The sequence below is a fragment of the Streptopelia decaocto genome (genome assembly GCF_964273445.1).
Source record: "Streptopelia decaocto genome assembly, chromosome: 13".
NCBI lineage: Eukaryota > Metazoa > Chordata > Aves > Columbiformes > Columbidae > Streptopelia > Streptopelia decaocto.
This window is the reverse complement of record NC_138668.1, coordinates 2,268,371-2,282,476: the sequence shown is the minus strand read 5'-3', so window position 1 is coordinate 2,282,476 and position 14,106 is coordinate 2,268,371. Positions and strand designations below refer to the sequence as shown.

Here is a 14,106-nt window from a genome sequence, read left to right as displayed (position 1 = left end):
CAGAAGGAGACTCCACAACCCCCCTGGGCAGCCTGGGCCAGGCTCTGCCACCCTCACCCCCAACAAGTTTCTTCTCAAATTTAAGTGGAACCTCCTGTGTTCCAGTTTGCACCCATTGCCCCTTGTCCTGTCCCTGGTTGTCACCAGAAGAGCCTGGCTCCATCCTCCTGACACTCCCCCTTTCCATATTGATCCCCAGGAATGAGTCCCCCCTCAGTGTCCTCTTGTCCAGCTCCAGAGCCCCAGCTCCCTCAGCCTTTCCTCACACGGGAGATGCTCCACTTCTGTTCTAGGTGGCAAATCAGCCCTGTTGCAAATTCTCTTTTCCATAGCCTGTTGTCAGAAAGTTTATCAATAACCAGAGTCTTACTAAGTAGTTCTGCCACATCCCAGTGTGTGCTTAGGACGTATTGCATTGAGACAATATTGCATCTGCGGTGCTGTCTAGCACAATGGCTGCGTGACCGGGACAGAAGTGGTGGGATGGTTTTTCTCAGTGATCTGTAGGACCTGTGGGATAATGCATCAAAACAACATTATTTCACAAATTGCAGGACATGTTAACCTGTGGAGTCAACAAAACATCTCTGGAAAATGTCTGGTGCCCTTCGGAGAGCACAAAATGATTTTGCTGCCTCAAGCACCAAATCAGCTAGTTAGCATCTTGCTTTCCAGGAATGAATAACTCACTGTACTATTAAGTGTCAACCAGACTTGGTTGCAATCAATCAAGGTATTTATTGCTTCCTCCTAAATAAAGCACTGTGTACATTTTTCTGACAAATCTGAATTACTGGCTCGACGTTATTCCTTGAAAGAAGAATCAATGAATGCCAGCAGTTCTCTCTAGTTCAAGTTATTTACTCTTCAGCATCTCTACGATTTCCAGTTTCTAAAGTATTGGGAGAAATAGGGGCAAAGAGGGGATGCTGCTGAGAAACTAGCAGTAAAGTGTCATCTTTGCTCTCTGTGCCACTGGCCATGATGAGCGGAACAATTTACCAAGTTATCTTCTGAATGAACCAGGGACAGGATGGTTTTCCAACAAAGGGACTGTCTATAGGTCATGTGTTGATTGCATCCCCCAAATGTCTCGTATTTCTATTTAAAGGCACTATGAGCTTTGGTGGATTTGGTCAGCTCTTACATTCAGGCCAAGTTTCAAACCTGAAGCGCACCTTTCCGTGGTTCTTGGAGAAACCAGGGATACATCCCTACTTGTTGCAAGATGCTTTTTAACTCTCTTAGTCAATATCTCCTTGCATGAGTTTGTTCAGCACAGCAGCAGCACCTGCGGCTGCTCCTGGGCGGCTGTTCTGGGCGTCCCAGCTCCTGCCCACAGGCTCTGGCCACCTCTGCTGTGCCTTGTTTTTCAGATACCACTCTTGGCTCTTCCTCATCAGTGGCCCTAGATTAGAAATTATTTTCTAAATGGGCAAATCTGGTTTAGGTCTGCCAGCACTCAAACCACCACCTTCCAGGTTTCTGGACAAAATTCTGATCAGTAAGACTTATTATTTGTGGGGGGAAAGAGCATTTGACAGAGAAAACCAGCAGTTTACTTTTTCCAGAGCTAAAGGGATTCCAGGAGGAGGTTGTTTGCTTTCTTCAGTCCCTGGTTTCTTACTGGCATCAGGGTTTCATTTCCTCAAATGCTAGTGAGATTTTTAACGTCGCTTTGCTGTCTGTTATATTTAATGGTTTCCAGCCATGACTCTTCCAGGAGCCAACTTAAGTCACTCCCAACCTTCAGAAATGTGGAAGAACACTCCAAACGATTGAAGCTGTGATACCGTTTTGGCTGTCTGGTGTTACATACACATGCGACCGACCCCTTTGATCAGAAATTGGCTCCAGTCTGCACTGTTTCCATGGAAAACTTCCTGCGTTTAGTTGAAAATCCATAGGGTGCCAGTAGATTTCCCAGAGACTTAGTGACGCTCTGCTGGGTGCAGCTGTATGGTCCGGTGGTGAGGAGGGTTGTCTCTAAGACAGGTTTTCTTTTGATTTCTGCTACAGTGCTGCTAAGGAGCCTCAGACTGGAGAGTCCATCTGTCCACACCTCGGTGCTCCTCGCAAACTGTGCTTCACGTTTGGTTTTTGGGCTTCAGGTGGTAGTTTCTTGTGGGGTTCGTACAGCACCTGGCACTCTGGGATCCCTGTCTCACTTGGTTTCTTTAGGCTTTACTATAATATAAACCAGCAGCACTAATATTTTAGCTGTAGGGAGAAATGTGCTGGTTTGATGTGTGCTGTGTAGAATAAAGAGAAAGCTACTGCCCCTAGCCCAAAAATGTGAGTAGCATAGCAAGTTATGTTAGTGATCTCCCAGAAATGTTAAATGAGATGGATTCTGCCACAGCCTTCCTATCACGGTGGATTTTGAAGATATTCACCTCAGTGGAGCTTCAGACTGACATGCTCAGAAGCTGCTGAGCCCCCAAAATAAGGCTGAGTCCTAGTGCTGAGTTGTAGAGCGCGATTTATCAAGGGCGCTTGTTGTGAAAGGAGAGGATAGATGGGCTGAGAGAGCTCTAAGAGCCAAAGCACTGCGGCTTCATGGCAGAGCTTTGTAGAAAGGCCCGAGATACGTTTTAAAAGAGTAAACCACCTGCAAAACAAGCAGAGTAGCGCAGTGTGGGTTAAAGCAGCCCTGGCAGGGGGCAGCAGCACCTCCAGCTTCGCAGGGTTTTCCTCCTCACTGAGCCCCTTGTGCCGTCTGGTGCCTTTGCAGGGCTGGTGATCTCGGTGCGTGAGCCGGAGCCGGAGCCGGCGGGGCCAGGAGCTGTGATCTCTGCCCGCCCTCCACGGCTGGTCAGAAATACCGCGGCTGCATGGGGGGAAACGGGCTCCGCGGCTCCGGTTTGCAGAGCATCCTTTGGCAGCCGGCGTAAACCCCGTGGCAAACGTTGAGGGTGAATCTCTTCCCTTGAAAGGCAAACACGAGAGTGAGGAGCGCCCTGACCTGTCTGGAACAGTCCTGAAATGCAAATAGCATGAGGAGTTAGGTAGCTGGGTGCAGAAAGAGGTTTGTAAATGCCAGTGTGATGCTGGGGAGAATGTATCTAATAAGCTGCTGTTACAGCTGGTTTGTGTTCCCTCTGCTCGACATCTCCAAGATGCCATGTGTGGTCCCACTCCTTCAGTTTTCTGCTGACTTTCTCTTGGGGTTGTCTCATGTCTTGGTCCTAATGACCTGTCTGTCCAGTCCAGGCTGTTTGTCTAGACCTCCTTGTGGAAAGGGGTCACAAAGCCCCATTGCTGTGGGGCTGTAGGACAGTGTTGCCCTCTGAGATGTTCCCGTCATTCTCCCGAGCACCGTGAGGCTTGGGCAGTGTGAGAACAGCTGGGAGATGTAGCAAACATCACGTAAAAAATGTCCAGCTGGCCCTTACCCATAGTCCGTCCAGCACTGAAGAGCATCACTGACTGCAACCATGGAAGATGCTCTTTGGAAGAGCCCACAGACTTGCTCCCCAACAGCCGGAGATGCCCGAAGATGCGCCCGTGCCCCCCTGTCAGGGTCCAGTTATGGAGCTGTTGTCCATGAACTTGTCAAACCCATTTTTGAGCCAGTGCTGCATCTGCTGCCAGGCTCTGGGGCGGCAAAATTTCGGCACCTCACCCCTTGCCGTGGGCAGAGATACTTTACAGCGTGCGGATGGAGTATTTTCAATAAAAGATGTTTGGAAATGGGATCTTCTGGGGTCTCATACCAGCACTGACCAACAATTCAGGATGAAGTTGCTCACTCTCTGCTCTGGTTTGCATGAAAAAAACCCCACATAAAGTTCCCGCACATCTTTAATGAAAATGAAATGCTAAAATTGGGATAATACGTACCTCATGCTGCTCTTGAGGGTTAATTAATGTTTACAAAATCACTTTAGGTCCTGAGATTTAATTGAAGGAGAAATATTACCATATAAAAGCCTTTTTCTGCAGGCAGTGCTGTAGGGTTCAGCTGGGCATTAGCACATGCTTTACTGCTTTTATGGTCGCGAGGCTTCCTGGAGTTTATATGAAAATTGTCTCTCTGAAATCACAAACCTAACATCAGTGTTTTCCTCTCACTTTGAAAGAATATGAATTTGCTATCTTAGGATTTGACCATTTAAACTGCTATAAATACATCTCACCTCTGAGGGAAACGTATAAAATGAAATACCTGTTCACTTGCGTGGGACGAGCAGGTACAACTTGCTAATGACTCCAGCACTGGAGTCATGTGGACATTGCTGGCTCCTACGAGTAATAAATTAGGCGAGTACCGAGTGTCCTGCTGTAGTTTAAGGGTGTATCTGTGTGTTCGTTATAATCTCCTGCTATCAAGAGATTTAAAATACAGCTATAAAACTTCATTGCTGGAGTTGAGCTGCGGAGCTGTCAGCCAGGGAGCGAGCTCTCGAGTGGCTCTTTTTTTGTAGGTTTGGTGTTTTGTTTTGGTGTTTTGCTTAAGGAGAGAGTAGCAAGAGAAGGAGAAGCAATACTGGGTTTGGTTGACTTCAACTACTGGAAGGAAACGTCTTCACTGCCTTCACTGTCTTCACGTGTCCCTTTTTCTGCCGTAACATTTTCATCTTCACGCAAAGCGTGGCACAGGTCGGGTGGACTTGGAGGTTCAGTCGGTTACTCAATCTGCCTCTGTTTCTGCCGCGCAGGGCGCCTACGACCCCAGCAGAACCAAAGTTCTCCACTTGAGCATGAACCCAGCGAGCTTGGCCAAGCAGCAGCGCAAGGAGGAGCAGCAGCAGCTCCAGGAGGAGTGCGAGAGGCTGAGGGAGCTGCTGAGGGCGCTCGAAGGAGGCGGCGCCATCCCTGGCAATTTGGAAGGCGTTGGGGGTTTTCAGTCACCGCAGGAAGTCGCAGGTGGGCTGCTGGCGTCCCGTCGTGACGATGCCCTTGGTCATCCGCGCCGCCAGGGGAACCGGCGGCAGAAGCGGATGGGGACGGTGCAGAGAGTGTGCTTGATGGGTTGATGCAAGAGAGTGAATGTGTGGTGGCAACCCTGAGGCAGTTTGGTACAGAGGGTGAGCGGTAAGGGTGAATAATAATAATTCATATCATTTGTTCATGATAAATGAAATACCAATACAGCAGCCTTCATAGGCCGGTGCTGCCGATGGAGTAAAAGGAAATATTTCCTTCCTTTCAGGGCTGGTTTAGCCCTTGAGGTAGTACAGACAGCAGGAAATAACTTTCATAGCTGCAGGGAAGCAAGTGGTTGAAATCTTTTCAGACCTGGCTTAAAACAAATTAATATTGTTTATCAGTGTGTATGTGCCCCATTAATCACAGCTACATTCAATACTCCATGAAAATAGAGTACATGTTTCACCCAGCTAAATACATTTCACAGAATCTGTGGCTCTCCTCCAGTACAGTCTGTCTTCCCTTCACGTACCTGAATGAGACTTTTTAGTGCAATAACCCCAAAGCCAACACCTCCAGACATATTCCCAGGCTTTGTAAATCAAGGTAAGGATATCAATAAAACGTGACCCGTCACCTACAGCACTCTGAGGGGCCAGGCGGAGTCGAGCCCGTGCTGCAGAACCCGGGAGATCTCACTGCTGTAACTCTCACGTGTGCTTTGCCCTTTACGCATTTCTGTTAGAGAAGAGCAGAATAAAAGCGAGCTGTGGGTCCGCGTGGAGCGAACCTGTGGTGATCCCGCGGCACGGCCGTGGTTGGTGTCCAGAGGTCAGGAGGGCGGCAGAGCTTCCCTGGAAGGCTGCGTGTGCTGGAGACTCGAGACTCGCAAAATGGCAGAGCCCCGGTTTAAAAAAACAACACAAGGAGAAAAAGCTTTCACTGTGATGACTCCAGAGTTCTCTGGAAGTAGCTTCTTGTTTTCCCATTCATTAAACAACAGTGCTTTATTACTGCTAACAACGTGCTTGTTCCAGCATCTCATACCGGATTATGGTGCTATATAGCCTTAAAAATATGATGGTGAGAAGTGTAGATGGAGTGGTTTATAAAGTGAAGAGCTGCCTGGATGTTAGAGGTACAATGACAGTTTGTCACTGTTGTTAGTGGATGCTCTAACAAACGTGTAAGCATGAAGCACTTCCCGAATGTTGAAGGCGTGCTGTCTTTGCCCGTAGGAGCTTCCTGGGAGACTCGAGCAGTTCTTGGGCGTAGTTGCAATTTGAATTGGAAATGCACTGGTTTTTAAATCGCAGCAGATGCTGCTGTGCCCTGCTCTGTCACTGTGCCCCAGCACATCTACGGCTGCAGGTCCGTGGGGGCCGGTGCCCTGGGGCTGGGAGCGCTGCTGGGGCAGAGCACGGAGGGCAGGGCAGCCCGGCGCCTCTGCTGCTGCTGAACAAACCCCTGGGCTGTCACCTCCCGCAATTAGACCATTTCTTCTGCAGGAATGTGTTTCTTATGTATGCCTTCTGTGATTTGTTATTCATAATTATTATTCTGCTGCCTTTCACGCAGCTGCTTTTAGCTGTTTGTGAGGCGCTTCTGTTCTAGGATGTTGCCAGGTTTGTCTTCAGCTTATAAGGGATGCATTTTTAAAGCTGCTTTCTTTTCTGCCTTTGATTCCACCAGGAAAACAAACAGCTCACTGGGTTTCAGGGTGTTTCCAGCCTCTAACAGATGTGATGCTCTTTCTCCTTTTGCCCCAGTCCCATGCTACATCATTCTGACTTCTGGTCACCAGCTCAAATGGGAGAGAGCATCAGCTGCAGAGCGTAGCAGGGTGGGAAGAACTTGGTGGTATTTATCACAGTCGCAGGGGGGCCCTTTGCATTCCCAGAGTGCCTGTAAGTGCATATGAATTGCTTCATGTAAACAAAATGGAGAAAAGAGCTGTAAGTGGAGGATGGAGGAGCCTCGTGGTTGACTGTCTTTGAGACCAGGGCATGCATACAGTAAGCCAGGCTATATGGAAACATCTTGACTTGCTTCTTGTCTGCATCGCTGTCACGCACGAGGAATGTTGCTGTAAATAGTCCTGAACCCAGGGCCAGCTGCTGTGTGCATTCCATTGCAGTGTGTCTGCGAGGTGTGCAATGGGGAGCGAGGGGCAGAGCGTCCCTGTGCTGTTTGTCACCGTGCCGTTAGCTGCCTTGGGGAGGGAGGTTTATTCTGCAGAATAAAGGAGCAGGTTTCAGTGAGGTTTGTGGAGCTGTTTCTGTGCAAAAATAACAAGAATTAGGCTTTTTCTTGCACCCCTTTCTATCAGCTGCAATACCATCTGTCTGCTTATCCATGTTATATGACACGTGCAAGAGGCAAATTCAGCTCTCTGAGCTTCTGAGGTGGCATGTCCCTCATGTCAGAGGTGAATGGGATGACGGGAGACCAAGGACAGCGTAGGAAAAGTGTGGATAAAAGCCAGGAAGGCAACAAAGGTCATATATGAGTTTGCATTTTGCCTTTTGACCAATAGAAGTAAATGTACGATTTTATTGTCCCATTTTGCCATATACCCTGAATGGCTTATTGGCAGAAGTGAGGGATTTGGGTGGCCCGTAGCCAGCCAGGTTTGCTGTGTTCAGCAAGCTTGTGTGATCTGCAACAATTCCGCGTGAGGTTCAAAGAATTATAATTACACCAACAAAAAAAAGTCATTAAGGGCAATGATGTTGATGATTTTGGTAATAATGTATTGGCCATTATTAAATTCATTCACTGGACTGGAGTGCACCACGTTTTTCTGATCATAGTTCCGACTCCTGGATAGGTAATAAGGAAATTATTACTGTGGACATTAAAGCTCATTAAATGTGACTCTATTAAAAATCAAGGTTATACTGGACTTTAAATCTCTTTGAGCATAACCGCTGGAGGCTGCAGCACAGCCTGGCAACTTGCCACGCAGTTCAGTGGTCCTTTCCTCTCATTTATGCTGTAATAGTCTCTATTAAAATGAGTACCAGCGCTGTTGCAGAGGAGAGATTTGAACAATGTGAGCTATAGCAACACACCGTCCTTTCTCAAAGTATAAATCTGCACGCGGGGTCGCGCGGTATTGATGGGGCGGATCCGCCGCAGCCGCGTTACGAGAACGGGGTTTCAGTTTCTGGGTGTTCTGCGTCTCTGCCCAGGTCTGGGCTGTGTGAGAGGAGGGCGCACCAAGGTCAGACGGGGCGCGAGCGATGCAGGTTGGAACAGTTTGTGGAGGTGGTGGTGGCATCACTGCCCAGGCGTGGAATCTCTTCCCATTCTCTATTCCTCTTTCCCATTCTCTTCCCACCTTTCCCCCCACCACCTTTTTGTATTTCAAGCTGCCTCTTCTGCTCTTTTTTCTTCCAGCTCCATAGCTCTGGCTCTTCTTCCCCGTTTCTCTCCAGGCCTGGCTGTTTAGATCTTCCTTTTTTGTCTTGGCTGGTCCTGCTGGATCTCTTCATTTTTTCTGGTACTGCTAGAGATGGAGTTCAGAATCGTAGAATAGTTTGGGTTGGAAGGGACGTTCGAAGGTCATCCAGTCCAGCCCCCTGCAATGAGCGGCCTTAGTTTCAAGCAGATAGGGAGGTGGCAGGTAATGGGGAGCTGACAGAAGTAATAATGTGTGTATTGTACATTTCGGGTGCTGATTATTTCCATTTGTGTTCTTATCTTAAGAGGTGATATGTTCGAAGGTAGGAATGGGATGACCCGTGGAAGCTGGGTCCTGGCTAAAGAATGCAGTTATGCGAATTTTCCATGATTTCTCATGATTTATTGCTGTTCTGTAAGTACAATGGAGTGTTTTCTTCTTTCATGCAGTCTCTCTCAGTGAGAAAGAGGAAATGTGCTTTTAATATTCTTTCTGTGGAGAGACAGGCTGGCACCCCTACCAGGAAAGAGGATGGGGAAATCAACTCTGATTTCAGCCATCTGTGGAGAATTTTGGAAGTGAACTATTCTCCTGAACATAATCCCACCAAAAAGGAAAAGCTGCTCGTCCGTCTCAGTGGTTTCAGTGTGCGTGTTCTCATGTTAGGGGAAGGCAGGGTCCTGGATGAAGAACTGGGGAATCTCACTCTGTGTTTGACCCTGACAAAAGATGCTACATCTGGTGTTCAGCTGAGTCTGTCTCCAGCATCTCTGCCATGTCAGGGCCTTGTAAAAACCTAATTAATTAGAATTAAATTGGGTAATGAATTAATATTAAAATAAACTAATCTTATTGAAGTGACAAGCCAGAGATGGTAAAATTTGTCAGTGTCCCAGCATGCCTGTGATTCTGATGAATGTGTTTCTGAGTACAGAAGGTGACAAAAAAAGGAGCAGATGGAATTTAAAAGTTGCCGTTCTCCATCCGCAGTTGGCTGAGCTGTTGTTGCTTGGAAGACTTGGTGCTTCCTACCATCTGTGTGTAGGAAATCCACAGGCGGCGAGGGCCGCACGTGCGCACGGAGCCGCGTCCCCCTGCCGAAGGGCTCTGCCGTGACCTTGGTTGCCGTGGGGCGCGTGTGCCCGCGCAGGCTCCGTGTCTCACCTGGTGCTGCGGCTCCGGCGTCTCGCTGGTCAGACCACGCTGGACCAGGTGGGTGCATAAAATGCAGCTCTTTTTGGATCACGTAATGCCTTTTCCTAAAGCAAGGAAGGATTCGTTAGGAGGCACTTCTCTCGTTATGTTTAACATGCCAGTTACCCTTCATTTTGTACTGAGGGCTTTGCCTTTCTGAAGCGAAGGTCCAGGGCGTTCGCTGTCCTCCAGTGTTAAGGGACTTTCGGTAAGAGCAGGATGTTAACCTGTATTTCAGTGAATGTAATTGCTTTCTGCGTATCCCAATTTCTTCTGAAGTTCATAAAGAGCTCGTCTCTGCCTCTGGTGTTTTGCTGCGTGCTGATGAAGTTCTGTGCTCTTTCACTCCAGAGGTGGCCACACGTTCTTGATGGGGGAAGAAATCATTCCCTACTAGTACCTGCATCAGAAGTGTTGCACAGCTTTAATGTGCACAGCACAACCGATCTGGAAAGTAGCCCACAGGATGAGTGTTGTGAGCTGCAGCCCTTGGGAGCTGCTTGGTCTGACCCGCTCGGAGCCGTCCTGGCCGTGCTGACCCTGCGGCTCCGGAGCGGCACGTCCTTGGGCAATCCCTCACCTCTCAGCTAGTTATTAGCATGATTGTTTTTATGGTGCTAGTTTCTCTACTGCAAGTCATTTGGACTGGTCTGGGACCTGAATAGTATATTAAGACTGGGAATAAGCTGGTAGTTTAAATAGAGCTTACTTTGATTTCCTTTCTTATCATCCATATCCCTTTGTCCCAGCCCAGCATTATAGGTAATGAGGTGGGGCTGCTAAATATACCGGTTTTCCTAAAAGACTGTAGCCAATTCGGGACCTCCTGTAGTTCAATATTGACAGTGTTACAATAGTCGATGGGCAGAGTTCCTAAAACCCCTTTACATTACAATGATGTCCATAGATTTGGGCAGTCTAGCGACACGGGAAAAATACCTTGAAGCCTTTGTGTGTCCTGATTCAGCAGCAGCTTGGCCTTTGATGGTGAATGCTCTGCACTACTGAAGTCAGCACAGGCACCTATAAAGAACCAGGATCCCTGCCTTGAATGAAAGTACAGGACCTCAAGAGAGCTGAAAGAAATGTTCCTAGGTTAAAAAAGAAGTTGCTTTTATCACTTATAGCATTTGTCATCCAGATAGATTCCCAAGTTTTTTTGGAGATAACACAGAAATGAAGTCATGGCAGCACTGAATACATTGAACACAGCGTGTCCTGCGTGTGGCAGCGCGCCATGAGCCTGTCCAGCGGCCAGAGAGCTGCCCGAGCACGGCTCCGTCTCTGCGCCGGGCACGGGGGACGCGAGCTGGGGACAGGGGCTCTGACCGGGCAGAGCCCCGAGGACGCCTGGAGCCGCTCGCAAAACTGTGATGGGAGGTGCCAGCCAGAGGTTGCTGGGACTTCAACCTCCATCTGCCGTCCAGGGAGCCAGAGGTTTGTAATACATCTTGTAACAGAGTTCTCTTGTAGCTGTTGAATGTGTAAAACTTGCTGTCAGTCAGAGGTTACTACCCAGGCTGTGCTTCGCCTTCACAACGAGCACAAGAGCTGTAGCTTTTCTTCGTGGCCCCTCTTTTCCAGCCGATTCACGTGTTTCTGGAGGCCTCAGTTTTTCTGCTTTTGTAAGAGGCAGCTGAGAACCTGCACAACACGTCTCTGCAGCTCCGGTGATTCCTGCGAGGGTTTGGTTTGGTTTCAAAGCATCTCCTACCGTCTTGCTCGGCACTGTGTAGAACAGGGCTGTCCAACTCCTTTTCATTGGGGGCCGCATCAGCCTCGCGGTTGCCTTCGAAGGGCCGAATGTAATTTTAGGACTGTACAAATACAACTACTCCTAAAATTACATTCGGCCCTTTGAAGGCAACCACAAGGATGCGGCCCCTGGTGAAAAGGAGTTTGATGCCCCTGGTGTAGAAGTTGATTACAAAATGTTTAGTAGAAGCAGAAGGCTTGCTCCAGAGAAAATAGAGCCGCTTTACCAAGAAAGAAATAACAAATAATAAAACAAATTGGGATGGAGAAGGAAATGGAAAAGGAAATGGAAATGAAATGGAAAAGAAAATAAAAATATGTATGTGATGAGGGGGACCAAATTGAAACAGTGAACTGTGAGATTATCTACAATGATTTCTGTGGTAATATGAGGAAAGAGGCTCCTGAGGGAAGGGTCTCTGGGCTTAGAGATCCTGCCTCCAGTCTGGGTGTGATGGAAATGAGCAGCACTGCAAGGAAACACCACTGGGGAGAAGGCTGCTATTTCCTGGGCTTGTTTTCCTTATTCGGTACCGTCGCAGTAAAGTTGTGATGTTACATCTGAGAAGGAAGAGGTCCCCCTTACCGAAGTAGATGGGGCCAGAGGTGGCTGATGTCCAGGTGAGAAGGTCAGAGGTGGCTGATGTCCAGGTGAGAAGGTCAGAGGTGGCTGATGTCCAGGTGAGAAGGTCAGAGGTAGCTGATGTCAGGTGAGAAGGTCAGAGGTAGCTTCTGGGACCAGATAAGTCCAGAGCAAATGTGTGGAGAAACCTGGGCTGACCAGGAGTATTCTGTCATCTCCTGGCTTACTCAGCCTGTGCTTTAGAGGAGACTCAGTCTTTTTAAGCTTCCTGACTTTGGTTTCTAGTTCTCAGTGCATCAGTAGCTGAGTGAAACATGAAGTGACCATGAGGATGAATTGTTCTCACTGCCAGTCACGTCCCTTCAAGTCCCCGAGCAGCTGTGCTCCTCCGCCTGTAACGAGGGGCAGCCAGAGCCTTTGCAAGGAGAGAAGTCAATGGACCCGAAACCTTCCTTCTTCTGTGTTTTAACCCCTTCCCACCTGCCAAATCCCTATAAAACACCTTCAGATTTGTATTGCAGATAGCGCCTTTTGTGGCTGTAATTGTTCTGCATCCCTCTGGTTCTTCTGGATCCCTCTGTGCTGATGGTTTCATTATCAGCCAGAGACAAACCAATGGGCTGTTGAGCACAGGTTGAGTAAGCCAGGTTGAGACTGGGTGAAGTTTGGCAGTTGCATTTTCCTGCTGGGGTATTTGAGGCACATTCTCATTATGTGGTTGCTGCCTTCTTGGTGGCTGTGTAGCATCAGGATGCTCCCGCTAGACCTCTCCGGTCCAGCATTTCTCCTGAAGGGAACGAGATGCAACATTAGAATACCTGCAGCTGCCCTGTGGGTCCTGTGGGGCTGTGATATGAGCTGCCTCTTAGTGCAGTTTGCATCACAGAGCAGCTTTTGATCAGCATCCATGTGCCATAAGGCCTCTGGATGCACAGCATCAAAAATGCTCTTTCATTCATCAGCAGGACCGAGAAGAAAAGCTTGTGCTGGTGTCTCAGGCCGACACCGTTTCCCTGGCATGAGAATAACCGGCGCGGCAGAGCCTCAGATCTCTGCTTGGCGTCTTGTCAGTGTTTGTTCCTCCTGGAAATTAAAGCTGGACGCCTTTATGGACAGTAAAGAGTAGTGGGAGTCGGGCAGAGGAGCTTTGCAATGGGTGTTGAGGTTACCGGCAATGTCTCGAAAAGCCCCGTGCTGGCCAGGTGAATGTCCTCCCCGTGCTTGGGGACGTGTATTAGGTTCCGGAGAGATGACAGGAATGGGAAAATACTGCACTTATTTACCCTTTTCCTCTCGACACTCTCCAAGATGGTGGGATTGTTGTTACGGCAGGTTCGTAATGGGAAAAAAATGACTGCATTTGCTGGTTTTCTCTGGGGTCCTCATTTCAATTTCCAGGTAAGTATACGTGGCCGGGAGCTGAAATCCGAGTGTCTTCACAGAATGAATAGGGACTCCTTAACAGCGAATCCTAAATGAGGTGCAGTGAATGTGTAGAGACTGAGAAATAAAACATGTCGTCGTTCCACATTTTAAAGGGGGAACACACAACTAAAGCCCATGTGGGCTGTATTTCAGGTTTCCCTGCCTGTCTCTGTGCGAAGCTGTTTTTCCTGGGAAATACTGTTTTCCAGTTATGTTCCAAATTTTTCTCTTAGCATACTCTGATGATTTAGAGGCTGTAAATGAAGTAAGGCTGTTTCAATATTCTAGAGCAGCGACTGTATTTAAGAAGTTTGTATTTGATGAGTAAGTTGATGGCATTGCATTATGTGAATTTGATGTGCAAACTTGTCACCAAAGTGTAAACATCGTGACAGCAGGACCAGCAATTCCCAGCCTAATCAAGTAAGCCGAGTAACACATTCTTTGAGCTATAGAGTAATAGAAACTGATTTACATATTAAAATGAGAGGAGCTACACAGATCCAACAATTAAGTTGATATTTTAATTGCATGAAAGTCAGGAGATTCAAAGTTATGTTTCCTCCATCAGTTCATTTGTCACCCACATGTATTTGTAGTATTTTCAATGACTTTATTTGGTATGAAACTAATCTGAATTAAAATGCATGAAATGTTAGCCATGGCAGAAAAGAGAGCTTTGGGTTTTCTGGGTTAGAGAGGAGACTGGGAGAACTGAGAACCTCTCGATCCATTTAAAAACACTGCAAACAAATTCCAGGTAATTTCTTCCTTAATATTCCAGCGGATGCGTTGGGAGGGACAGGAACTATGTGCAAACGCAATGGAAACATTTCCCATTGATCTCAATAGACCTTGAATTATATCCTTA

General features: G+C 47.9%; 1 protein-coding gene across 1 annotated transcript in view; it reads left to right on the top strand.

The window, feature by feature from the left end:
* MAD1L1 (mitotic arrest deficient 1 like 1) overlaps positions 1-14,106 on the top strand; it is a 305,040-nt gene that overhangs the window by 217,067 nt on the left and 73,867 nt on the right. The window contains exon 17 of the mRNA XM_082064189.1: positions 4,662-4,869. Coding sequence (XP_081920315.1) covers positions 4,662-4,869 — 208 coding nt within the window. The remainder of the gene's footprint in view (positions 1-4,661; positions 4,870-14,106) is intronic.